The sequence below is a fragment of the Oculina patagonica genome, chromosome 1, assembly GCF_052425735.1.
Source record: "Oculina patagonica isolate OP01 chromosome 1, crgOcupat, whole genome shotgun sequence".
Taxonomy (NCBI): Eukaryota; Metazoa; Cnidaria; class Anthozoa; order Scleractinia; family Oculinidae; genus Oculina; species Oculina patagonica.
The window spans coordinates 35,030,330-35,057,782 of record NC_135758.1 but is presented as its reverse complement, the minus strand read 5'-3'; the positions used below and the strand labels follow the sequence as shown (position 1 = coordinate 35,057,782).

The window sequence follows — 27,453 nt, the reverse complement described above, 5'->3', positions numbered from 1 at the left end:
ACCTCGATCAAGGGCTAGAAAACATGCGCCATAAATAAAAGAAAAAAAGCGTGGCTATGTTGTTGTAAACCTGTGAAAGCATACGTTTCGCGCTGTTTCAGGCTCTCGGTAGTTGGTGGCGTGAAAAAGGCGGGCTAGCGAAGGAAAAACGGGGGGTGGGGGTGGGGGGCTATCCGCTACTTAACTTGGAGCGCAGTAACCATCGAATTAACAAGCGGATCAGTTAAATTTAAAATGAAAAAAAAAGACACGGCTTTTATCTTTTCTTTCCACTTACAGGGCTCTGAGTTCGCTAAACAAGGCATGCATCTTGAACACTCTTGTCCCCCCCCCCCCCAAAAAAAAAAAAGAAAAAAAGAAAAAAGAAAAGAGTGGGACAAATAGAACAGTAAATAGTCAAATACAGGCCGGATCCAGGACGTAACCGAGGAAGTTTAAAGTAAGATTTTCACATCAAATGCTTACTAGTTGTTTTTAATACGAAAAACATTTAACTAATGTACATTTGAACTGTCTCCCTATTCCTAAAAGTACCATAAACTATCTTTGTAAAGGAGCTGCTTCACAGACTGAATCGTTGTTCGTTTTTCGATCCTTTTGATTTATTAACACCTCTTTGATTTCCAGGATTTCCATGACTCACGCAAAAACAAAATATAAATATGGGCACTCACTTTGATTTAGTTAGACTGACTAGACTGTTTACAGCCTGGGTGGGAGGGGGAGGGGACTCGCACATGAAAGAGGCGGGGATGCTTGTTGTTTCGCTTAGGGGTGTTCCGTAATCTCGTTCCCAGATCTCTCATGGACGCTTCGTCCTTATTTGATATGGGAACGAGATTAGGTGTTCCAGGCAAAACGCCAATATTTTTTGCCATAATGGTCTCGTTTAGGGCTGCACACGAAGAAATATACAAATATAAAATATATCCTTAGTTTTTTGGTATAGGGGTAAAGAAAAGCTTGAGCAACACCCAGACTGGTCTCTTTCAAGGGTTCATTTCAGAATATCCGAAGAGCATCCCTGCCCCTTTCACATAGGAGTACCCCCCCCCCCCTCCGGGGTTTACAGCCTCTATTTTTCTCACAATACAACCTACGCTATATTTTTTAAGAATGCTCCTTTTTTAGTTGAAGGAGGAGTCTGATTGTGAGAGCCAACAGTAAATGGAGATTTGCTTGAATATAATATACATACCTTCAATTAAACAATAACACTGTTCTTAAAAACTAATAATTATTCAATATAAATTACAAAGGATTTTTCCCATGCATCCTATAAAATTCTCGTCCAAATTCCAAGTTTAGAAAAATGTGCAACATTACAGTTTCACAAATTTTGTCTAAACACAGAATGGATTAAAATTTTTACAGGTCATCGGCAACGTCCTTATAAAGCAACAAATAAAATGACGACAACTATCATGATCACTATCAATGCTACTAGAACACAGGTTTGCCTCTTATCTGCAATCAAACAAACAAACAAAAATTTGTCAGAAATTACCATGCTAAAAAATCAACAAAACAAACACTGTGTTATACTTACAACAATAGGTAATTTGTCTGCAAGTTTCAATAGTAGCTTTCCTCTGGTACACTGTACCTGACCCACCCTCCCCTCTCCCTGAACACAAAACCAAACCTCTACTTTGATAAAACTTTACTCTCACACTCTCTTCTTCGGAAACTCTATAATTTTTCCTTGAACCCTTCGCAACTTAAGTAGTATTAAATGGTGAACCTCTATTGGCTGCTTTATTCCAATCCCTTGCTAGTCAGCCCTTGATTAAATGACACTACCTGCCCCAAAATTGTGCAACTCTAGAGGTCTGTGTTGTTGTTTCAAGGCTAGGTGTGCTGCTGTGAGCTGATATCTAGTGTTACATCATGCAATTATATACCTGCCAACTTTTTCTGGGTCAAAGGTGTGAGATTTTTATCCTGAGAGTGCCAGGATTTCCGAAGACGATACGACAATGTCCGAAGTTTTCCGAAGATGTCCGAAGTATTCCGAATACATTCCGAACATATCCCAATGCCAGTACAGTACGTGGACGTGTTTTGCTAAACACGACCTCATTCCCAACGCTTTTTTTTTGTCAAAACTCTGTCATTTCGGGGAAAGTATCGCGATTTACTCATTTTACATGGAGTTTTCGTTTCTCACACTGATTTGAGATTACATTTTTTGGAAAGTGTGTCGGTTGTGGTTGTAATAACTCACATTTTTCGATTAGGCGTGAGAAATTGGTTCGTAAGCGTGAGTTGGCGTGAGATCGAAGTTTTCAACTCGCAGGCGTGAGACTCATGCCCAAGGCGTGAGAGTTGGCAGGTATACAATTATGTTGCTTGTTCTCAGAAGAATTGACCAGGCATTATGTGAAGAGGGTTGGGGTGCACTTGATATAAAGGAAACAGTACCTGGAGCAGCAGAGTCCTCAAAAGCAGCAAGCATTTAACCCACTTTACACAACAATTTTTTACATAGGGAAAATCTGCTTACCATCTGACAATCTGAGAACTTTTTCTACTTTTAGAACAGTTTGTTGTAGTTTGGAGTCGGTCATTTCTAATTCATGACCAAAATCATCTAACATTCTGAAAGACAGAAACAACAACAACAAAATCAGACAATGAGCACAACCCTTCAAGTTTACTTTTTTCCTAAGTGGCCATTTGGCCACCAACTACTCAAGTTTTGGTCGCCAGTGAAAAATTTTAGTCACCAAATTAAGCTGATGCTTTCAATCATTCCTCTCAATTTTAGTCGCCAGGCTGGCGACCTTGGTTCAAATTTAGTTGCCAGCTCCAAAGTTTTAGTCGCCATGGCGACTAAAATGGTCTTAACTTGGAGGGTTGGAGCATGAGAACTATGGTTAAGGTATAGCTAATTAAGCCATAATTGCAGTCTTGATGAGATGAAGATGAGTATTTCTACTACTCTAGCATTGTGTCAGTTTATTCAAACAACTTCTTATAACCCAAAAAAATGATATCTTTTGGTGGAGAGAGGCATGTCTTACAAAAGGATACTTGGTAAGGCTCAAATCACAGAATGGAGTCAAACTCACCGGCCACTGGATTTTAGCCAATCAATTTCCTAGACGTATAATCCAAGGGTAATATATCACCTCACATCATATATATTAGATCAGATCAGACCAGATCATATCATTCACCTTACATGAACTATTCATCATAATTTGATATAAATTCTTTTTTAGGGAATTTGGTTTCTATGCACGATTATTTTCAGTCCACGACTTTCCAACTGAAACTGTGATAGGAATACAGTCGAAGCTCTCCTAACGGACACTCTCGTAAGCGGACAGCTCTACTTACGGCCGCCTTGTTTGAAACCCCGTTTTAACTTCCACACAAACTTTGTATTTAAATTACATTCTCGTAAGCGGACATTCCCGTAAGCGGCCGCGGACACTTTTAGAGATTACGACTTAGACTTTTTCTTTGTTTTTAAGCTCCCGTAAGCGGACACCCCAAAGAAATCCTTTTAATAACAACCTCTGTATGACTATCTTGTTTTTATCAATCAACTTCACATCCTGGTTCGTCACAATGATTTTACAGTTATTGCAGTACCATATTTCAGTGCTTGTTTTTGTCGTTATCCACGTCCATCCGGTTATTGTTAGCTGGGCAAGCTCCCGTAAACGGCCATCTATCCTCTACACCTCTAGTGGCCGCTTACGAGAACCATTCTCGTAAGCGGCCAGCTCCAGTTACGGACACTTTTTTCGCGTCCCGAGGGTGTCCGCTTATGAGAGATTCGACTGTATAAAGAAATGATGCCCTAAAATAAAAGGACTTCTAACACAGCTACATATACAATTCAAGGGTTTTTCAAGACTAAACACCAAGAAAAACAGTTTACAGTTATTTAAACTTACACATTTTGTTCTTCAATTTCATCTCCAATCTTCCTTCCCATGGTTTTTAAGACCCCAACACTGTGTCCAACCATATCAAGCTGTTCATCTTGGGCTCGTATAAGGAGCTTTTAGTAAATGACAGATAGAAATAACAATTAATTCTAATAAAGAATGAAACTAGTGATTTATCAAGTGACATTGTTTCTTTGCTTATTTGTTTATTCATTCATTCATTCGTTTGTCAGTCAATTTTTATTTAAACTGAAGAAAACTCAAAATTTATAAACAGTTATTTTTATTGAAATGGACCAACCTGTGAGCAGTTCTCAAAATAAGCACATGTTGGATATGAGATGTAGATAGCCAAGGAGGGCTATAGCTATCTCATTACCAACAAGCGCAAGTGGAATACGTAATTGTTGTTTTAAAAAAGCACCCAAAGAATTGCAATATTTGAGCTCCTCGGCTGTTCTTGCTTATGCATACACCTACCATATTACTATATGAGCTCATATACCATGGCCTGTAAACCAATCAAAACTCAGGAATTAAAATATACCATGCCTAGTTTTTGATAATCTCTGTTACCTCTTGTTGTTGCTGTTGGTCCCCAATAAAAGCTTGATTTGAGTTCTCAATCTCTTGATCCAACCTAGAGTATCTGTCTTTAGGTTTATCATTTCTTCTTCCTAGCAATGCCTACAAAAACACAGGAAAAAGCCTAATAAACAAACATGTAACAAACACAGTGAACAAAGTAACAGTGCTCTAGTTTATAATTTTATCCAGCTTCACACTATAGAAACCAGTTTCCTGTAACAAACTTTTACCAACCTGAATGTAGCCTAAGTAACTAATTATTTCTTTTGAACAGCATTGAGTGAAGTGTTAACGCATGTTCAACAGACAATGAGTTAAATGTTCAGTGTATAAATTCTCAAACAGTTGACTTTCCTAAACTCCTGACCTTGTGTTTGTCACTATTACATGACCAAATTATTCAGAGAATTTGTGAGAAGTTTAAAGTATGAATGTCCCATAGTTTATCAATGTCTTCACTCTTGTAACCTGTCTACTTGAAAATGTGTTACCTTATCATAGGAAATCAACGCTTGTGTTAATTAAGGTATTTGAAATTAACGCGACTTTAATTAACGCAAGTTGAAGGGAAAATTACTTTCCAGTAAAGGAAATTAACGCGAAGGAGGGGGTAACATTTTAAAATGAAGTAAATTAACGCGACATACACAACTCGAACAAGTTTGTTTCAACACTTGTAGGCATATAATCTTAAGCGAAAAAATGTTCATGGTACTTTTCCAACTTTGAGCGTTCTTCGCAGTATCAATGATAGTGGCAGATAAAATAACGATTTTTCCTTGGAGTCAAGAACGTCGGGACTGTAACTAGAAATTGGCGCCAAAATAATGGAAATTTATGTCAGGGAAATTAACGCTCCACTTAATTAACAGTGCGGGAATTAACCTTAACAAAAATTAACGCAACTTAAATTAACGCGAATGTTTGAATTTTTACTAGAGATGGATAATTATCTGTCAGCTAGTTACAAATTATCTGTTGGCGCCAAAATAATGGAAATTTATGTCAGGGAAATTAACGCTCCACTTAATTAACGGTGCGGGAATTAACGTTAACAAAAATTAACGCGACTTAAATTAACGCGAATGTTTGAAATTCGCTTTAATTTCATGACGCGTTAATTTCCTATAATAAGGTAGTACATGTAGTGTAGCTTGGAGAAAGTGGATGCTGGTCACTGGCCAAATTTTTACTAGAGATGGATAATTATCTGTCAGCTAGTTACAAATTATCTGTCTGAAACAGATGATATTATTCATCTAAGTATAAATTTGGAACAAAATTTGTCTCAGGCTGATTCGTCTGTTAGCAAATCTTGTAGACATGCTGACAGAAGAGTAGTTTGTCTTAAACAGATCATTCATGTCTAAACTTGTATCTAGACAGAAAAGGAAGACGGTTTATGATAAAGTTTTCACATTTTTCCCAGTCTCTAGGATGCCTATTTAAGGATGGCGTATGGATTATTTGTCTGACGGATAATCTGTCTACTATTGTAGACAGATAACTTGTCTCTAGTATACATTCAGCCACTCTTGGGGCTTAAACAATTTAAACAAAAAGATTAAGTGTCTCACCTCTCTTGATGAATTCTCTACCTTTGCTTTAGCTGCAGGACTGTTCATGTGTTCTTTAATGATATTCACCCCATCTCTTGTCTGTTTTATAAACTGTTTTCTTTGATTAACCTCTGCGATATCGATGTTGAATTTTCTTGGGTTTGCTTCCACAATGCCCACAGTTTCATCAAGGTCTTCTAAATCCCATTCAATACTCCTTACATTGTTGCGCAGTTCATTTGTTGTCCAGTTATATTCATCTTTTCCTACAGTGCGAGGATTGTCTAACAAGTCTTGCCATCTCTTATAAAGGGTCTGCACATTGTTAACTGCTTTTTGCACTTCCCTGAAGAATCAAAGTTTTAAAGTCTTAATTATAAGTTGTACATGCACATCAACACCCCCTTTTTTTCAAGTTGCCACAGACTGTTGAGATCTCTTTCAATCTGTCATTCGCAGTTCACATTGATTTCTCAATGATACATAAAGAACTTAAAATAGCCCTACCAGCAATTAGCCTGCGAATGCAGACGTATTTTCGGCTGTCATTTCTCACCGCCGAAGAAACAACGACCGGAAATATGTCTACGTTCACAGGCAGGCTAACCAGCAATATGTATCAATTATATAAACTTACTGTACAATGAAGTATCCATGAAAAAAATTGTTACACGAGTACACAAGATCTTATTATTATTATTATTGTTATTGTTATTAGGTTGGTCAACACTTTTTTGCAATAATTATTTCAATGCCAGTGATATATAAAGAGGAACTTCCAGCTCCTTACAATAATTATTCAGTTATTTTATAGCAAGCTTGCAAATGTTTACACAATTATAAAATATTGTTTCTGACAACTTGAATGATCACGAAATTCGAATAAGACCCATCCAATTATCACGAAATCCGAATGAATTCATCCAAGAAGAATTTTGGTCATTTATAGTTTACAGCGTGATAAGCTTTTAACAGCATTAGACTGAGTGAGACTTTCATTTCTGAACGTCAACTGAATGAAGTCAATCACTACCAAGGCACAAGTAGTCTAAAGAGCACAAGATCAATTGCGAAAGCTCTCGAAACGAATATACATTGGCTTTCGTACATCGTCAAGAGCTTCTCAGATCTAAAAGTATGAACAGGTTGTTTATACATTGGCCATTTTTATATCATTTCTCCGAACAATTCTTGAGAAAACATGCCTTCCGGAAAGTTTAAAAAACATCAAAGATGGCGTATGAAAGCTTACTTACTCTTTTACGACGAAAAACGGGTCCTCTACTGACATTTCCTTGACAAAACGCTGTAGATTATCAAAAAGCTGGTCACCTTCGTAGAAAACTTAAACTTTGCGGTAAAGAAGGCCGATACAACGCTAAAATGCTGTCAAATACCGCTCGAGGACGCGAAAAACTCCCAGCTGAAACTCACCGCCATTATCACGTGATCAACCAAAGTCGACTTCCGCTACAAACAGAGCAACTGTTGTCCACCTTACTTCCTGTTAGGTACCATATATGGTTTGTTGAACACAAACTACTTGGAAGAGGTTGTTGATAGGGATGTCGCCGGGTATACCGGCGTTAATCACTGTGGAGGCTGAAAAATATTGGGAATAACTCGGAGCAAACCTCTCCATGTTTTTGGAAATTGAGTCACCAAGTAATATGGTCTCTTGCATCCTTTCAGCAATCTCTTCCATTTCACGTGCCTTTCCCTGGCCTTCTCTTCGGCTTCAGCACACTAAAGGAGGAAGATCGCCGGGGGGGGGGGGGGGGGGGGTACTCTATATATTTTTGGGTGGGGGTGTGCCGCTGGGACTTCGAAACCCTTACCCTATACTAGACCCTGTTCAGCTGATTTCGCAACCCTTTACTAGACTAAACACCGAAAATCGCTACCCTATCCCAGACTTGCCATTTTCAGAACTGTGTCACTATTTTTGTTTTAAATGGAAAACCATCTGTCAACAACGTTGTCGCGATGATTTTTTACGTTTAAGAAGGTCTCTTCCTCTTCCGAGTTTCTATTCCTATTCTGGACTTAATTCCTCATACTACTGATCAGTTTTCCGGAAAATGATCCCCTATTCTAGACCAAAACTTGCTGATTTCTATACCCTATCCCAGACTAAACTGCTTGAAAACCATACCCTTCACAGCGGCACATACCTATATAGCTTATGTATGGGAGTGCCCCCCCGGGGAAGATCGATTGAAGAATTATACCAGATTAGTGTTCGCCAGTGTTGACAACCGATTACAACAGAACAAAGTCGCTCTTGGCTGTCAGATTAGTGTGAACATTTTTCAGAAAAAAACGAATAACTCTTACTTATCTTCATAGGCTATTTAAATTGAGTGTAACTTACCTTGAATTCATCGTTTCGAAGAAAACGTCGACTCCTGTGAAATTCAGCGACATAGAAATGACGACATTTTAAAAGAAAACGTGCCTCCAAAAGAACATATTTTTAAATAATATTGGGCCTTGTTCTTCAAAATAAGGATCTGACGGGGAAGGAGACTTAACTTTCTTTCAGTCGACAGAAAAAAAAAATAAGAAAATTTGTAGCCGATTGCAAAATATCGCCATTTTACTTACCGACAGAACGCAAATTCCGCATTCACTTTGTTTTTCCCGCCCGCGGGAGAAATAAGCCGCGTTTGGACCGGATGTGACGTCATTTGTTGTTGGATGATTCAGACCAAAAGAAGTGCCAGGCGTCGCAGAGTGTTCTGCCCCTCCCCTGGTTGTTGATTTTAATAAGCGAAATAAAGGGGAAAAAACATTATTATTATACCATGTTATGCGAACCTACTACTATACAAAGGAGGACTGTTCGCCGGAAACCTTTCTCAAGAGAACAGACGACCATCATGCTTTGCGCGATTGTGAGCTGTGCCACGCCACGAAAAAATAAATTTAGAACTATCGAGTCAAAAAAAGAAATCATGAATATTACAGGTTGTAGAAAAGTACAATATAAACTGCTTGTCCAAGTCGCTGGTCTGTACGGTATTTCGTACTACAGTTTTCCATCAAATGTTTCACACAAATTTAGAATGGAAACGCCATGTTGGAGCCCAACTCCTTGGGCTCCAACATGGTGGCCTCAAATCAACAAAAACATCTGGAATTCACTTTGAAACTTTCGTACGTTTGAAATGCCATACCTCGTTCTAGATCGTGAGGCCAAAATCACGACCCCGTTGGGCGACACATACCTGTAAAGGCATTTTGGGGGAGTACCCCCGGCCCCCGGGTTCCAGCAGTTCACGGTAGCCAGTTATTCACGTGTCGCCCCTGTGAAATCGTCCACCCCAGGCCACACTCGGCCCGCCTGAAGGGGCTAGGCGGAAGGAACTTTCCCTCTCCCCTCGGGTGTTTCTCCCCCATCTACCCCCTCCCTGCCTCGACTATCTCCATTGATTGATTGTCATTTTTTCGCCCTTTTAAAATACCCACCAGGGTTTCTTCCAACTTTCCCTGTTCACCGTCTCATAATAAACAGCGAATGTCACTATCATATTTGCACTGTAAAGTAAAGTGAACGGATTCCGCCAAAAATAAGATAAAAAAAATAACGGAGCAAACACGAAATTTGACTGTTGTCATGATAAAAATGACGGCCATGAAACATGCACCGTGAAATATTTGTTTAGCCAAGTTTTCAAAACATCTAACAATAACGTAAATAACAGCTAGAAAACGCTTCGTTAACGAACGCTCAGGAGAAATACGATGTTTGAGAGTTTTTGTCAAATCCCTGCATGGTTATGATTCATTTCATTTTTTATTTTTTTGTGGAGAAAAGACAACTTCCTTACCTTCCTAGCCTTGTTTACATGTTTTGAGGAAAAATTGCCATTTTATAATTTTCCCTATATCATTTGAAAGCAGACGGATTCCCGCCGTCAAAGATAAAAAAACTGTGGGAGGCGTCTGAGTTCAAAGGCATTAAAATTTTGTACCGCACACATTTATTTCTTATTTTGCAGACTCGTTTATAAAAAGTATAAGTTTAGCGGGAAGTTTAGGCGTCTCCAAAATAACCCTTAAAACGTTGAAAAGCAGTGACAGTTATTTTAAAAAAAGAATCTCTAGATCTTTCTCTTTTTCTTAATTTTATGTTAAAATCATTCGCAGCCATGACACCGTAGTAAGCTTACTGAAGAATTTGCTTTTCTCATGAATAATACTTAGCACTGACCGTTTGGAAATTAAACCAGGCCCTGTGTTGACTCTGCGTTGACGGATGCGAGAAATCGACTTATTTGTGCAGTGTACGTTTTTAAGATTGGCGTTAAATTGTAACATCAGGCCGATAAGTTTTGATTCGTTTTTTGATGTTAAAAAAGAATTTTTTTATGGCCTGAAGGAATATACGTTATCATTTATCAACCCATCTGACAAGAACCGATTCTAAACGGTAAGTAATTAATTGTCTTTTTAGGGCATCGTTAATGTGAGAACGCATTAGTTGTCCGAATAAAATCCATTTTTCTTAGAACTTTTATACAGCGCAGAAAGGACTGAAAGAAAAGGATGGAATTTTAAGGGAGCTCACGCGCCGCAAAATTTATCCCAAATGTTATAATTCGCTTTATTCTTTTCTCACTCATGACCACAATGGTTCTTATTGGGGTTTAGGCGTTTTCTTCCTTACTGTGGATGTATTATTTAGTGGTTTGCTTGGATTTAAAAGTAATTTTGTACCAGCGAAGAAAAGTAACTAGCTAGTGATATCATGACATGTAGCAGCAGCTATTTAATATATGTAAAGTTATACGGACTTACGATGAAAAGCATTAAAGAAATTCAATCATTTTCTAAGCAACGGCTAAATTTGAGCAGTCCGACTGTTTTTCCGCCTTTTTAAGAACCTGAAGTGACGATAAGGCAAAGAGATAAAAAACTTGACAATGTGAGAGACTTTTGCTCCGGTGATCACTAATGCGACTATTCTAGGAGCTTGGAGAAAATCCATAAAATGTTTCCAATCACACTATAGCCACGTGCCCCGCAAAACACGCCCTCGCTTTTACTCCTACAACTCCAGGCTACAACTGAAAAGAAGACCCTCGTTCCATCTCGGTTAAATAATGATTGGTCCTTAAGCAAGTCTGTACTTTCGAGAGTCCTTTGAATTAGGGAACACCCGCACACGTTTAATTCTGAAATACTACATCACTTACTTGCGCGCTTTGTATTTTAAAGTGTGATACTCTTTGTTGACTTTGTGCATAGCTGTTGCAGCCATGACGCCGTGTTAACCTTCCTGAAAAATTCACGTTTCTCATGAATATCGGTTAACACCCTTTTCAACACGTGTAATTAAAACACCTGTTGATATATGTGCGAGTTGAGGAACGATTTATTCAGTGCGCAATTTGCCGCGTTTAGCGGTAACTTGTCAAAACAGGCTAATCAGCTCCCACTTAGTGTCTCATGAGCTGAGAAAATCAGGTGTTGTTATACATCAATCTATTCTTTCGAGGTGAGTGAAAAGTTTTTCAGTTTTTTCAAGTTTTTCTTAAGTTTTTTTCATTGGTAATTTATCTTAATCTTCTCAAGTCGTTTTTATAATTGTTCCTTTTTTGTTTTCTTTGAAATTTAATGCAAATCACTCCGTGAAAACGATCTATCTTACTTCTTGAACCAATATCTAAATTCGTCAAGAATTAGAACTTTGCTTTACATTCATCCGGATTATGTAGAAATTTTAGAAAGAAATGTCAACAATAGGCAACAACGCCTATTCCTAGAAGCGCTACATTCTATCCAGGACATTAACTGTGTGAATGAGCATGTGCATTTCCCACAAGTTTATTTAACATTGGGAACATCCCTAAAGACCGGCGGTGTATAAAAACTTAACAAGCAAAAACTGAACCAATTTTAACTCTGATGAAGGTATCAGAGAGTTACCGAAAATTCAGTCTTATACGTTTTTTACCACCTTTTTAAACCGATTTTAAGATCAGATACAAACCAAATTTTTATTATGTCAAACACTGATCGCCCTAATAACATCGTGAAGTTTTTTGTTTTGAAATTCCATCTGAGTTAAAGGGTAAATTTTATATAACTAAAAAAATACACATGTCGTGACATTCCGAAACCAGCCAGAAGCCATAAGAGGCGGCTTGTATTGTCTTTTATTTTCGTTAATTTGAAATTTAACGCGCTATGCGCGAGTCATCGTTTTTCCCGCGTAATTTTGACCGGCTAATTTTGCAAACTTTTGCGAACTCTAAACTTCACGAAAACACAGTGCATTAAAGGATGCATTAAACTGCATATTAGGAATGGAATGAGAGTAAAATGTGCCACCCTTTGATGGAAAAATAATAAAAATTTATAAACAACCCACAACTAAATTTTAACAGCTTCTCTGATATCGATTCTCGGTATTTCTCGATTTAAAAATTAATAAATGAATAAATAAATCACTTTATTTTAAGTGTCAATGTATTTAGCACAGCTGTGCTAATTAAGGACACTGTAAATAATGAAACAAGTATTAGAAATCGAACAGAAACTTGTTAAAAATCCCAACTGGCAGGAAGCTGACCAGTTGGCTAAATACAAAGCGTGGAGGAGTTGAATTCGGGACCACCGAAGACAAATCCAATTAGTGGCAGGGAGGAGGATTTAAAAACATAAACAGCTTATTCCTCGTCAAGTCGATTCTCGATACTTCTCCGATTAAACATACGCAGCCTATTTCCCCTTCGTGTAGGTCTAATACGACTTTACGCACTTTCGCGCGTCAAGTTATGGACCCAGTTTTTAAGTACAATTAGTCAAGGAAAGGGTTAGCATGAGCGAACTTCGGTAAATAAAATAATCGATTTTCTCGGAGCAAGTTTTACGACATCGAATTGAATTGATCGTTTTTGTTTTCTAAACGACCCAAAACGAAGTTCTGGTGTACACGCAGAGGGCATCCTGTATAAAGATTAATGATAATCAATCGCACCTTCACGTGCTTCGACGCAACGTGGTATTATGAGGCCAAGGCCGCACTGATACATTTTCAAAAGGCAAACTATAGCAACCGATTTCTGCGGTCCACGCTAAGGTTTTAACATGTTACGAAATCGGTCTTTGAAATTGCGCATGGAAGATTAATTAATTCCTGGCACGATATTCTGAAACAAGTGGAATTCCTTCCTTTCTCACGCCGTCCAAACTAAAGACATAGGGCTGCATTATGAAAATTTCCTCTTTCGAGAGTGTTTTCCAAAGTTTGCGTTTTTGATGAAGACGATTAGCGTTGACGCACTATGCAAAACTTCAACAAAATTCAAAAGTAGGCGTTTTTAATTCGTTTTCAGTGTGAACGAGTCATGAGCCACGAGCGCCGGGCCGATCACGCGAGGCCAGCGGGTCAAACCAGTTATATTTGTATTTCGTGGGAATGAATGACTGAATAATAAAGCGAATTTTCAATTTTACTTTGTAAGGTACAAGTGCCACGTTTTTATATATTTATACTAATCTATCAAACGTGGCATGTTATGTTTCTTTCTCTCAAAAGGACCGATGAGTATGCAGAGAAGTACAATTTATTAAACAAGAAATTATTTGAGCAGAGAAAACTCGAAGATGAGATATTTAAAAAACGATCGCCGACTCGTGTTTGCAACAAGTTCCATACGCAAAAACACAGATTTTATAACAGTGAAAAAAGGAGAGATTTTAACTAATACCTAAGTTTACGGTATCAATTATACATGTGCGCAAACATGCTTTGTGTTTCTTTTTGTTTTTTACAAAACTTAATTTAATTTTCAAAATGTTATTAATGTCGGCGAACTTTCATCTTGCAGCAGCGCGTGCGGATTGGCTTATTAGAACATGATCTAATTCCTTTTTCCGAAAATTGCTTTGAAAATCTGATCAGCCAATAAGGAAAACGAAATTCAAAAATCAGCAACAGGCCGTTTTAAACCCCTCATTGTTTATACAATTACACCCCGTTCCAAATAAGCTAAACAGTAAATCTAATCAATTCTTCCAAATACCTAGCTTTGCGAGTTGTTGGAAATATTCGAACTGTCTTTGTAAATCCGTAAAATGATCGGGTACCTTGGGTATCTGAAATCTTCGGGGAGCTTCACAAGTGATTATCGAGCTGTTGGCTATCTTCGGAAAATTTTCTACAAGAACCTTCCGAAACATCTTTTTCTTCACTGCCACTTCGTGAACATGTTATTGAGAACTGATTAGCATTTCGAGTTTGAAAGAGGCAGCTATTGTTGTAGAGTTTAACGCTGTGAAGAAATTTATATAGAAATCTTAGTTTTGACATGTGCAGATTTAGGCGTGGGGGAAGGGGGCTTGCCACAATCTTTTTCGGCCCCCTCTTTCTGAATTTTCTGGAACCGCCCCTACTTGATGCCTAGTTAACCAATCTTTATATCCCCAGCATCCATGGAAACCAAAGGAGATTCTTGTTGCAACAAAATGTCTGGTTCGCAAGCTGATGTTGAGAAACAGTCGGACTGTTGTTCAAGTCAGGAGAAATCCTCTGACGTCATCGGTAAGTCACACAACATTGCTAGGTTAGTCACGCGATAATGGCAGCAAAATGAGAGAGCCGCAGAAATTTAAAAAAGAAACATTTGCGACCTCGTCACCAAGGCGACTTTTTCTTCAAAGTGCAAATTGAAGGGCGGTATAAAATAATAGTACCAGTGCGTGTCCAGACATGCAGTTACAGATGAATAGCTGTCAATGGCTGCGGTCACATCTAGACTGCTAACTATAGTTAGGACGGCGTTAACTATAGTTAGCTATTTCGGTAATGTGACCGCTTCTCTGTTCACCCTAACTATAGACTATAGTTAGAAAATTTACGCCTCGCTGATCCAAGACAATACACACTAACTGTAGTTATACCCAAGCAAGGTTCATGGGTTAGTCTTAAGTTTACAAACGAAAAGCCAATCAGAATGCGACAATTCTTTTCGCACGTGCAAGATGAACATACATATGCAAAAAAAAGCGTCAAGGGAAGGAAAACAAGAAAAACAACATGCCAAGAAATTACATATCATCAATGTTAGCAAAAATAAAGCTTGAATTCTTCGGTTTCTAGCATCCTTACTTCATTTTATTCTCTTCAACGCCGAAATGCCGTGCAAAAATTGAAAAAATAGAAGAACAACTGGACACAAATAAACAACAAGGGCTGTCATGAACTAATTTAAATACCAAATTATTCACAACCTAATCAGAACTAACTATAGTTAACTGCATTGGTGTGACCGCAAAGACGACCGAAAGCACTAACTATAGTTAGGTATGACGTCGCGTAACTTGAGACTAACTATAGTTAAACTTTAGTTACGTCGTATATGTGACCGCAGCCAATGTAACAGAGGAACATGCACTTTGCAGCAGTTGTCATGTTTTAGACTGTAGTTAATAGAGAGGTTTATTTGTTCTCTCATTCATCGATTGCTTTGCTTCTCCGTTCCTTAGCTTCCCCTCCTTTTCTCTTTACCTTACTTACCAACCCACCTACCTACCTATCTACCTACCAACCTACCTACCTACCCGCCTGCCTGCCTACCTACCTACCTACCAACCTACATACATACATACATACATACATACATACCCCTACCTACCTACCTACCTACCTACATGCCTGCCTACCTACCACCCTACCTGCCTGCCTGCCTGCCTGCCTACCTGCCTACCTACCTATCTACCTACCTACCTGCCTGCCTACCTACCTACCTACCTACCTACCTACCTACCTACCTACCTACCTACCTACCCACCTGCCTGCCTGCCTGCCTGCCTGCCTACCTACCAACCTACATACATACATACATACATACATACATACATACATACATACATACATACATACCTACCTACCTACCTACCTACCTACCTACCTACCTACCTACATGCCTGCCTACCTACCACCCTACCTGCCTGCCTGCCTGCCTGCCTACCTGCCTACCTACCTACCTACCTACCTACCTGCCTGCCTACCTACCTACCTACCTACCTACCTACCTACCTACCTACCCACCTGCCTGCCTGCCTGCCTGCCTGCCTACCTACCAACCTACATACATACATACATACATACATACATACATACATACATACATACATACATACATACATACATACATACATACATACATACATACTCCTACCTACCTACCTACCTACCTACCTACCTACCTACCCACCTGCCTGCCTGCCTGCCTGCCTGCCTACCTACCAACCTACATACATACATACATACATACATACATACATACCTACCTACCTACCTACCTACCTACCTACCTACCTACCTACATGTCTGCCTACCTACCACCCTACCTGCCTGCCTGCCTGCCTGCCTACCTGCCTACCTACCTACCTACCTACCTACCTACCTACCTACCTACCTACCTACATGCCTGCCTACCTACCACCCTACCTGCCTGCCTGCCTACCTACCTACCTACCTACCTACCTACCTACCTACATGCCTGCCTACCTACCACCCTACCTGCCTGCCTACCTACCACCCTACCTGCCTGCCTGCCTGCCTACCTACCTACCTACCTACCTACCTACCTATCTACCCACCTGCCTGCCTGCCTACCTGCCTGCCTACCTACCTATCCACCTGCCTGCCTGCCTGCCTGCCTGCCTACCTACCAACCTACATACATACATACATACCTACCTACCTACCTACCTACCTACATGCCTGCCTACCTACCACCCTACCTGCCTGCCTGCCTGCCTACCTACCAACCTACATACATACATACATACATACATACATACATACATACATACATACATACATACATACATACATACATACATACATACATACATACATACATACATACATACATACATACATAATGACATACCTACCTACCTACCTACCTACTTACCTACCTACCTACATGCCTGCCTACCTACCACCCTACCTGCCTGCCTGCCTGCCTGCCTACCTACCTACCTACCTACCTACCTACCTACCTACCTATCTACCCACCTGCCTGCCTGCCTACCTGCCTGCCTACCTACCTATCCACCTGCCTGCCTACCTGCCTACCTACCAACAGCCAAACAAAAAAGTGTCTGCTTACATACATATATACCTCTGTACCTACCTGCCTACCTTCCGCCCTTACTTCGCTCGCTAACTCCCAGCTCATCTATCAAAAGGTTTCTTTGTTTGCTGGAGTTCGCTCAATTCGCTGGCAGCCAATAACTGACCAACTGTAGTGACCACGCTATTGTACTCATTTCAGATGTCGCTGAAGAAGAAAATGCAAAATGGTCGCACACTCCACCGTCCAGTCCACCCTCCTCCGGTGACAGCAGCGAGTCAAAAACTATGGCGCGCAAAAACTTAACTAAACTGCGAGTACAGAACATTTGCTGTGCAAAGGAAAGCAAGCTCGTCCTGGATACCTTGAAGTCGATGAAAGGCGTCGCGTCAGTTTCCGTCAATGTAATAGGTCGTATTGCGTATGTTCGTTACGATCCGGAAGTGACGTCACCCAACCAACTGGTCAACGCACTCAACGACGTGCACCTGGGAGCGAGCATCATGGAGACTGGGTTTCATCATCTTGAGGGTGGAAGTGTGCCGTTGTCGCTATATTGGTACGTGATTTATCTCGGCATTCAAACGGTGCTCCTTGTTGTAGCCTCTGCAGCCTTCTTCAGAAAGGAACACTGGTTTGAGTGGGTGGCAATCGCAGAAATCGTTTTTGGCATAGGTCCAGTGCTCAGGAGAGCGTTTATCTCCGTCAAGACCTGCAGTGTTGACATCAATATACTCATGCTCATTGCCATAGCTGGAACGCTGGCCATTCAGAGTTGGCTGGAGGGCGCAGCTGTAGTTTACGTCTACTCCCTTGCCGATGCCCTACAGGAGTTCTGCATGTACATGGTTCAGCGGACTATCTCGGGGCTCATGCTCAAAGCACCTCAAGTTGCGATATTAGCGAGCACCGGTGAATGTGTTCCAGTGGAAGAGATTACCATAGGAACGACTATCGCCATAAGACCAGGAGAACTGATTCCGCTGGATGGTGATGTTGTAAAGGGAAGAGCTGCTGTAGACGAGAGCTCGGTTTCTGGTGAATCCGTCCCTGTCGAGAAAACAGTGGGCTCTAAAGTCTTTAGTGGAACAGTCAATCAGAATGGTTACCTGGAAGTTGAGACTACATCTGACTCGACTACCTCGACAGTTTCCAAGGTAGCGCAACTTGTCCAAGAAGCCCAAACTGGTTCAGCAAGGATTGAAGAAGTTATAAACACGTTTTCTATGTACTACACCCCAGCAGTAGTTATTGGAGCAGCACTGATGTTCCTTATTCCAGTCATTCTGTCTGCAGCAGGTGTGGGAAGCTACTCGCACGATCTTAAAGAATGGGGCCTACGCGCGCTGGTTATTCTGGTCATAGCGTGCCCCTGCGCTCTGGTCATGTCCACCCCGATTGCTGTGGTTTGTGGCATCACCGCGGCTGCGCGGAAAGGAGCTCTGATCAAAGGAGGCGTTCACCTTGAAACTCTTGCTCAGCTACAAGTTCTTGCGTTTGATAAAACTGGAACTCTGACTGAAGGAAAGTTTCGGGTTGTTGATATAGAATGTTCCCTTGGTGTAGATGAACGAGCTACGTTACGCCTAGCTGCCGCGCTTGAAAGCAAGTCCAGTCATCCTCTGGCTGCAGCCGTAGTTAATGAATTTATTGGTTGTGTTGGTGAAATGGTTACAAATGGCACAGCTTTACCGGAAGTGGCAAGCTTTGAACTTCACGAAGGACAAGGTATTTCCGGTGTTGTTGAAGGCCATCTGGTAGAAATCGGCAACTACGAGTTTCTTGATCAGGCAAGCCAAGCGCTGAACAAATACATGGAGGACAAATACCATGGATTGTGTAAGGAAAGTAAAACGGTGATCTTCGTGTGTGTGGATGGTAAGTTGGCCATGATGATAGCTCTTGCAGACACCATCAGACCGAACAGTCTTGCAGCTCTTGATTGGTTACGGAGACTTCGCGTCCAGTCCGCTATGATCACTGGTGACAACTCACGCACAGCCATGGCCGTGAAGAGTAAATTAGGCCTGGACGAGTGCATTGCTGAGATGAAACCGCAAGATAAGCTATCGTGGATCAAGGCGAGACAAGATGGAGAGGATGACATAGAAAATGACGCAAAGTACTCTTGCTGGTGCTGTTGCTGTCGTGCAGTCCGACACGGTTACAGCCCTTTGGAGTCACGTGGTAAGAACAAAAGCATTGTGGGTATGGTGGGCGATGGCGTCAACGATGGTCCAGCCCTGGCCGCGGCGAATATTGGGATTGCAATGGGCGCTGGAGGAACAGCTTTAGCAGTGGAGGCGGCGGATGTGGCGCTGATGAGCAATAACTTGGCTAAAATACCAGAGCTGGTGGAACTCGGCCGCTTCTGTCGCCGTGTAGTGGCCCAAAATATATTCTTCGCAGTGATATTTAAGCTCGGTATCGTGATTGCAGCAGTCCTTGGCAAGGCCTCTCTGTGGATGGCTGTTATAGCAGATGTACTTGGTCTGCTGTTTGTGCTTGTCAATGGCTTGAGGCCATTATGGTGGCAAAGTGGCTGAAATAGTCATGCAAAAAACTGAACTAGACGTGTTATTATAGTAGTTAGGGTCTTATACATGGACACATAGAAATGTGGTAACAAATGTTAGAAAGACTATTTACAATTAGCCTGGGGAGAAGGACGGCTGTACACAGGCTTTTTACAATATAATAATGAAAAAATCAGTTTTTTTAAAAGATTTTTGTTAACTGAATTAACAGAGGAATAGGCAGTGTACAACAAAAGTAAACTCCATGAAAAGGGAAGAACTTGTGGACAATCCGTGGCCAGCCAAGAGGAAGGAATATTTAGCTCTTTATTGGATCTTACCTGTATATTTATTTTATTTTTACCTTAGGAGTAAAATTAAATGTAAAAATAATTGTAATGTTGCAGAGTATCCAGCAAATATAAAATGGCTGTTATCTTAGGGAAGAAGTAAGTGTAACTGATAGAAATAAGAATTTATTGTACATCACCATCACGAGGTGAATAGGTACTGCAATTGTGTTTTTAATCTGTTTTATATATTGTTCAATATGTTTCTATTTTATTGCCTGTATATGAGTAAAAAGCATCATGATGGTATTAAAGGGTATATTCCTTGTATAATGAAGTCTGTTGCACATGCTGCGGAATGTCTGTCATTTCCTCCCAAATCATCCATTCTGCCATTCATCCCAAAGGACCCTGAGAAAGAGGACGTTTCTCCGCCAAAAACATCCAGAAGAGTTTTCTCAAAAAGTCGGCCAAAATTACGCGTATTTAAGCACTTTCTTTCATATCCGGGACATCGGGAGATTCGGTCTGTATCCGTACGGTGTCTAACATATGCAATCTGCAGACTTAAGGTCGCGGGGGACACCTTAGGCTCATCATTATGCATTTATTTAAAGCGTATGCACGAAGTGCAACGACTGACGTCGACAACTTTACGAGATATTCATGACTGGATAAAAATATGGGTGCGTGCGCGTGATTTAAAAAAAAAATCCTGTTTCTTTGATATTTTGACCAATTTAAAACAACACTTGGCGTTATACGTTTATATAGATTGCAGGAAGTCTATGAGCTAATTTTTATTCAAATTTGAATGTTTCTGCAACTCAGAGTAATCACAATAATATTCGGCATAAACAACCGTGTCCTTCATAAAAACGCATTGTTCTCACAATAAAAGCGTGGAATATAATTAACATAATTACATCTCTCCTTTGGAAACTGATCGTGTTTTGGTCGGGACACCTTCGGAAATCTCAAAGTTTGGACTTTTCCGACAATTTTGTATCAGAGAATACAGCGCGGATACAGACCTTCATGTCTTGCCACTGCAGATAGGTAAACTATGGATATTGTAGTGTGTCATAACAGAGGCGGAATTTTAAAAGAGCGCTTTTAGAAAGAGGCAGAAGGCATTAAATTAAAATTTGCGCATTTAAACCGCCATAACTTGCTGGCAAATTTTAAATTAAAAAATCCGCTTCTGTTATGACACTCTAGAGATATTGACTGATTAGTTTTTGACAAGATCACAGTGTGCTGTCTCCTACTCGTTCCGCAAACTCTGCCACAAAATCATGTTCTTCCCAATTTGGCACTTACGTGGCTATTACATCGCCGTTAAGTACAATCTACCAAATAAAAGATGACATACACAATATTGTATCTTTTCTTTATGTCTCTGTAAAATTTGAGCCTGATCGCACCCATAACTGCCGAGAAATAAGCGTTTTAAAAGATGCAGGTCAAGCAAAATTTCGCTTCATGAATTTATTCATGCTGTAGGTATCCCCCGCGACCTTAAGAGTATTGCATTCACGATCCTTCTATCGACTTCTAGTCTGCATCTGGCGCAGACCAGAAGACTAACCGGAGGTGAAAAGGCTAGCCGGAGCGGAAAGTCTGCAAGTCTGCAGTCTGTTCAGACACCGGTATTCGGGATAAGGCTCTTACCGAAAGTGCTCATAAAAAAAGCATTAAATGCTAAAAGCAGTGCTTGTTTTTTTTGCCAAAAAAGTGCTAAAATAATGCTAATTTTTTTAAAACGTGCTGGTGGTTTACATAAAAAATGCTCACTATTTTCCGATTTTTTTAACATAGAATATTACATTTTTCAGATTTTCAGTAACATTTTTCATTTTCTGCCTTGGCTGGCTGACTTCCATTGTTCCTCGATGACAACGTGAATAAACGAGTGTGATGGACTGGGTTTCTAGAGGCAACCGCTGACCTATCAAACCTATTCCCTAGGCCTCCTCGGCTCCTTTGACTAAAATGAGGGCAAAATGCATCTGGGAGGCTTTGGACGCCATAAATAAAGTCAGATTGTGCTTTTTAGCACAAAATTATACAAATAATCAGTCGAAAATCCAAAATAATGCTAGCAGTACTTTTTGGGATAAAATGTAGAAAAAATGCTCGCGAAGCCAAATAATGCCAAAAAAGTGCTAGCACTATCGGTAAGAGCCTATCCGGGATGCTTCATTTCTCCTGATAACGCGCGCGACTCGAACCAAAATTCGTTTCCCCTGAATTTGCCTCATTAGGTCAAACACTCCAAAAAGTCAATAACACCATTCCTTAGTATTGCACCCTCTCCTAAGAAAAATCCTAGATCCGCCCTTGCAACTGTGATGCCACGACTTTTCTCGCAATTATGTCAATCGCAACAGTAACTCAGGTCATCTACGGGGCTCAGAATTTTTTTAAACTCAAGTTTTAATGTCTTTCATTTTACATCATTTCTCATGGAGGGTCCTTACGGAGCCCACAAAGAACATAAAAATCCCGCTTTATATATTTGCCAAGTCGCCAAATCCTACTTTTATAGGAAGTATAAATATTTTTCAACCTGCTGATTTCCCGTGAGCTTCTTATGAAAGTCCTGTGTATGCAGATTTCATTCACGCTTGATTTTATTTCACAATATTTACAACAATTAAACAATATTAACACTATTTACAGAAAATGCGCGCAATAATTAAAATAAGTTCAGTTCAGCGCAGTTCATCTACTAACGTTTACTGGTGTCGCAAACGTTATGTTACGATAAGACGACTGCACAGAAAACTGCGAGAACTGAACTTACGTAATGTGGCGTGCCCCCGTGCAGCCCCAAGGGGCACTCCTCGACATTTATTTATTCATATTTCAAAAGTTGTAGTTTAGTGTTTCGCACAGTCTAGTTTCGCAAAGTTTCGTATAGTTAAACGAACTCTTGTTACGTCCGTCGTTGATTTATCCGGAATAAGGGGTAAGTGTCTCAGTCTTGTTTTGTTTCGTTTTGCTGTACCTTCAGGAGCTAATACTAGAATTATTCATCACTGTTTTGCAGTGAGTTGACGAACACTCAAACTGTAAGCCGTCAACTGCCTGACGCAAATCGAACTTGTACAAATTCCCGATAAATGAACAGTCAAAACATCGACTTTTTTTATTCTTCCGTTTGATTTATTGTCTATCTGCAGGGGCGGATCTATGGGGAGGAAGCAGGGGTTGCGCACTCCCCTCGTGAGAAAACCTGCAACTTTCTTACACAACTGGCACCTGCCTATTCTGCAAAAACAGTCAGTTACGTCATTCCTTAGTGGTGATCCCCCTACCCCCAAAGAAAAATCCTGGATCCGCCCCTGATCTCACCTGGGACTTGAGGGACAGGTTCCAACCCTGAAGTTTTCGATGTAGGTTTTGGCCTTATCCATCATAGGGGTGTCCCGTCGGGGGCGCGGGAGGATTCTAGGAAAGAGTGAGTGGATGAGGGTATCGAGCAGGCTAAACTCGTCTTGACACACTAAAAGGAACCCACAATCATTGACAAAAGTCGTTGGCCCACCCACCCCCATCTCCCCGTTTCAGTGTTGGATGGCACAATGTGCCCAAATCCCTCGTGCAGTGCGTTTCAGTTTGGCGGTGAGAAAAAGTAGGCAGCAATTGAAAGCATTACTTTTTTGCATGCTACGCAACATTGCAAAAGGGGAGAGGGGAAATTACTTGACTTTTTCATGTTTCAAGAAAGAAAAACAGCAACTGTGCCAAGGTTTTGTCAATGATTGCGAAAGAGATCAAAGATCTCTTCGAGATATCGACTTTTTTTGCATGAAGTTAGTATGAGTAGAAGGTTTATCCTGGGCATTGTTGTTCGAACATATCATGGAAGAATTCAAACGTCTTTCAGTTCAAGCATTTTTTTATTTTCGCGGAGTAAATGCTGTACTTGTCAGTTGCGACGGCTGGGTGCTTTGCGACTCATATACTTTGGCGACTCATATACTTTGGCTTGGTTAAAAAAGGTAAACTTTGACGTTTGCCTTTAACATGTTTAATCGAAATAGTTGTTTCCTTTCGAGTGAGAAAGATTTCTACTCGGCTTAATGCAGAAAAATAACGCCTGATCGCAGGTTAGGTTACGCACGACAGAGTTACCTTTTGTCTCGTCACGCAATCTTAACCCCACATTGAGAAGTAAATTTTCGTTTGGATAGTAAACAATTCCCACCGGAGCCCTTACTCTCAATCACCCCGGTTATAGTTAGGTTATGGGAACGAGGCGACTCCGAAGGTGAGAGAGAGCGAGAGCTCCAATACGGCAAGTACATAGGTCATCGCTGCGGGGAGGTGGGTGGGTCGCCAATGCTTCAGTCCTCCAGCACTTCACGAAAAGACGGAATACACGTGTACTGAGAAGCTATATATATACCTGTACATAGTCAGCGGCATGGCTTGCAGTTGCCAAAGTAACTGGGCACGTGGAATAGGAAATTAGGGTGTTTGTTTGCGCGGGCCCCGGTGAGAATAGTAAACAATTCCCACCGGAGCCCTTACTCTCAATCACCCCGGTTATAGTTAAGTTATGGGAACGAGGCGACTCCTACGGTACCCGCTCACGTAAGCCCCAAGCTAAGAACAGCCACCTCGTTCCGATGCTCTTTCTCTTTGCCTTCTTTGTTAAGTGGGTGATTTCTCGGTACATTTTCTTAAACTTAAAAGAAAACAAGAGTCTTCCTCCCAAAACTCAGAAAGCGTGTAAGCATTTACAATAATATAATTACGGCAAGACACTAGTAAAATATAGCAAAATATGTCACCAAAACGAAACTAAAGGGAACAGCAACAAAAAGCAAGCAAATGGACATTTCTAACTGAGTGCTGGGGCCCGCCATGCGGGGTTTTCCCCCTACCAAACGAAATATCAGCTACCAAAAGATTAAAGCTCGAAAAATACCGCAACCTCGAGATCAAAACCGAAGTGAGCTCCCCGGAGTCAACCAGGACCACGAAAATAGTATATAAACGCAGTCTCAAAGATAACATACAACGACTTGGAAGGGGAAAAACCAACCACACGGCGAGCCCCGAAATACCCCGTCTAGGACAGAGTGCAAGGTTTTAGATAACCCCTTTCGGGACAAGCCGACGCGGTGGTTAATCTCGCCTCCAGATGCAACGATAATAAGTGATTTTTTTATATTTTTCCATTTCATTTTTCCTCTTTTTTAGTTCTCTTTTCTTGTAACTCATCTTGAGTTGAGAACTTGAGTCTTCTTTCTCTCAATATCTTTTTGTTGATCTCTTCATTTCTTTTCTACTTTTTTCTTTTTTTTTTTTACCTTCTCATTTATTTTTCTTACTTCTTCTTTCTCTTATTTTTATCTCTTCATCTCTTTTCTTTTTTTTCTTTCTTTTTTTCCCTTTTCTTTTGTTCTCTTTTTGTTCTTTTTTTCTTCTCTTCTTTTCTTTTTCTGACTTCTTCTTTTTCTCATTTTTTTTAACTCTTCATCTCTTTTCTTTTTTTCTTTTTTTTTTAACCTCTTCTTTTTCATCTCTTAATTTCCATTTTTTTTTCCTTTTTTGTACATTTCTCCCATGTTTAAGCTTCTCCTCCTTCCTCCTCTTCCCGTTTTACGCTTTTTATTTTTTATTCTGTTACCTCAATAATTTAATTAAACAATAACACAAGAAAAGACAAACAATACCGACAGCTAACGAAGGGACAATAGGAAAGTAGAACAAAAGGTGAGATCGCAACGCAACCAAAAAGGTGTGACAAACTAGTTGAAGAGGTAAACAACAAGCAATGAAATATAAAATACGAGAAACCACGCCAAAACTAAACTAAATACTGAAATACCATGCAAAAATACCGATAAATAAAAAATGCAGAACAAATACCAAAGAAAACACTAAGGGGGATGAATGAAAACACGTGGCGTGACACAAAGCGACGAAAACTAAAGGCCATGAAACGAAATATAGGGACAAAAACCGAGTAATGAACAAAACCTTAAAAACAAACAAGCAGACAATAAAACCAGATAGGATAAGTAGAACCCAACTAAAAATACAGAAACAGGTAAAGGGAGGAAACGAAAAAGCGAGGGAAGGGCCGCGAATGAGACAAATACACCATAACTCGGGACGCGAAGGTAGCTTACAAACAACACAATGCAAAATAAGTAGAATAAGCTAAAACCGTATAACAAACTAAACCTGGTTGAGGAACGGAAGACTAACATGCGAGCGAAGACCCAGATAACAGACCTCCGACTCTTCTCTGTAGGAATTGCTAGAGTGCTAGCGGGTGGTGTATTTGCAGTTGGCACGCTTGAAATAGGGAAGCAGCGGCGAAGTGAGGATAAACATGTTGAACGTATAAACGAGCAGCCAAATCTCCAGGATAAGAGCACCAGGACTTGTGTAATGGGCAGACGGAGGGCGCAGCGATGACGCTAGAGTAAACGAGGAGCCGATGCAAAAGTACGCCAGCACTTCACGAAAAGACAGAATACACGTGTACTGAGAAGCTATATATATACCTGTACATAGTCAGCGGCATGGCTTGCAGTTGCCAAAGTAACTGGGCACGTGGAATGGGAAATTAGGGTGTTTGTTTGCGCGGGCCCCCCTGAGAATATTACCAAAAGCCGCTTCTCCTCGTTATTCTTTACCTTACGGCTACACATCCCATTTCTAACGACTACATTTCCAGCAAAACAGTTGCTGTTGACCCCCGGTGTGAGTCAAAATTCGGACAAACAAACCGCTCTCTGTAAGGGCAATGTATGGTTGGCGGGCACTTTGGAGGCATATTTAGCGATTGTTTCACAAAACCATGGCCAGATTGGCTCGGACTTCGGAAAGCCTTACCTGTGCAACGTAGAAAGCTCAAACCGTGGTTTGAAACAAAAGGTTTGTCAAACAGAGCGATTATTGAATAAATGTGTAAAATGTTTTACTCTCAGTTATTGAATGGATTATAAAGGCCCGATTTGCTGCCGGGATTTGCTGAAAGAAAACATTTATTTTTATGAGAAATGCAAAACGTTTACACTGTTCTTAGTGGCACATTTTCCAACACAACAGAGCTAACCTCAGATTTATGCCACCACAAAATTACACAAAGAAACGCTCGTCCGATCGGTCCCCTTGCCTGACCCGAATATTTTAAGAGGTCAATTTCGTTACACAATTGTCGCGGCAAATACTATTTAATATACACTGATCGAGCTCGGCAGCTGTAGCTGCAGTCTGTAATAGTTATGGGGATAAATAATAGCTTTATTTAAATCAAACCCGCCGTCAATTCCATTAGAAAGGCGTTTGAGTAGCATAATATTTTCGCCCTCTATCTATCATGTGTCGAAACAGATCGGATGGCCGGCGATCAGTGCCGTCAAATTCGGGAAGAATTCTGAACTTCTTGCAACCGACGATCTTTCCGGTGCCTAAATGAAGCAAACATACAAGTGCTATCCTTCGCAATTATATAATTCGATAGT

The 27,453-nt window shown here is 40.5% G+C and overlaps 2 protein-coding genes across 3 annotated transcripts; one reads left to right on the top strand and one right to left on the bottom strand.

The window, feature by feature from the left end:
* Positions 1-458: 458 nt before the first annotated feature.
* Positions 459-8,695, bottom strand: LOC144666324 (syntaxin-6-like). 2 transcript variants are annotated; one of them, XM_078527725.1, is made up of 7 exons: positions 8,660-8,695; positions 8,427-8,460; positions 6,071-6,398; positions 4,482-4,592; positions 3,912-4,018; positions 2,507-2,601; positions 459-1,467 (listed from the first exon to the last, which is right to left on the bottom strand). In XM_078527725.1, exons 1-7 carry the CDS (start codon positions 8,679-8,681, stop codon positions 1,391-1,393), a joined length of 774 nt encoding a protein of 257 aa, XP_078383851.1. In that variant the 5' UTR covers positions 8,682-8,695; the 3' UTR covers positions 459-1,390. The 2 variants fall into 2 exon arrangements, with proteins under 2 accessions (XP_078383851.1, XP_078383860.1); XM_078527734.1 differs by lacking the exons at positions 8,427-8,460; positions 8,660-8,695 and adding an exon at positions 7,309-7,618.
* Positions 8,696-10,349: 1,654 nt separating this feature from the next.
* On the top strand, positions 10,350-20,290 carry LOC144666479 (uncharacterized). The gene is made up of 3 exons (XM_078527913.1): positions 10,350-10,487; positions 14,493-14,606; positions 17,353-20,290. Exons 2-3 carry the CDS (start codon positions 14,498-14,500, stop codon positions 19,695-19,697), a joined length of 2,454 nt encoding a protein of 817 aa, XP_078384039.1. The 5' UTR covers positions 10,350-10,487; positions 14,493-14,497; the 3' UTR covers positions 19,698-20,290.
* Positions 20,291-27,453: the final 7,163 nt, after the last annotated feature.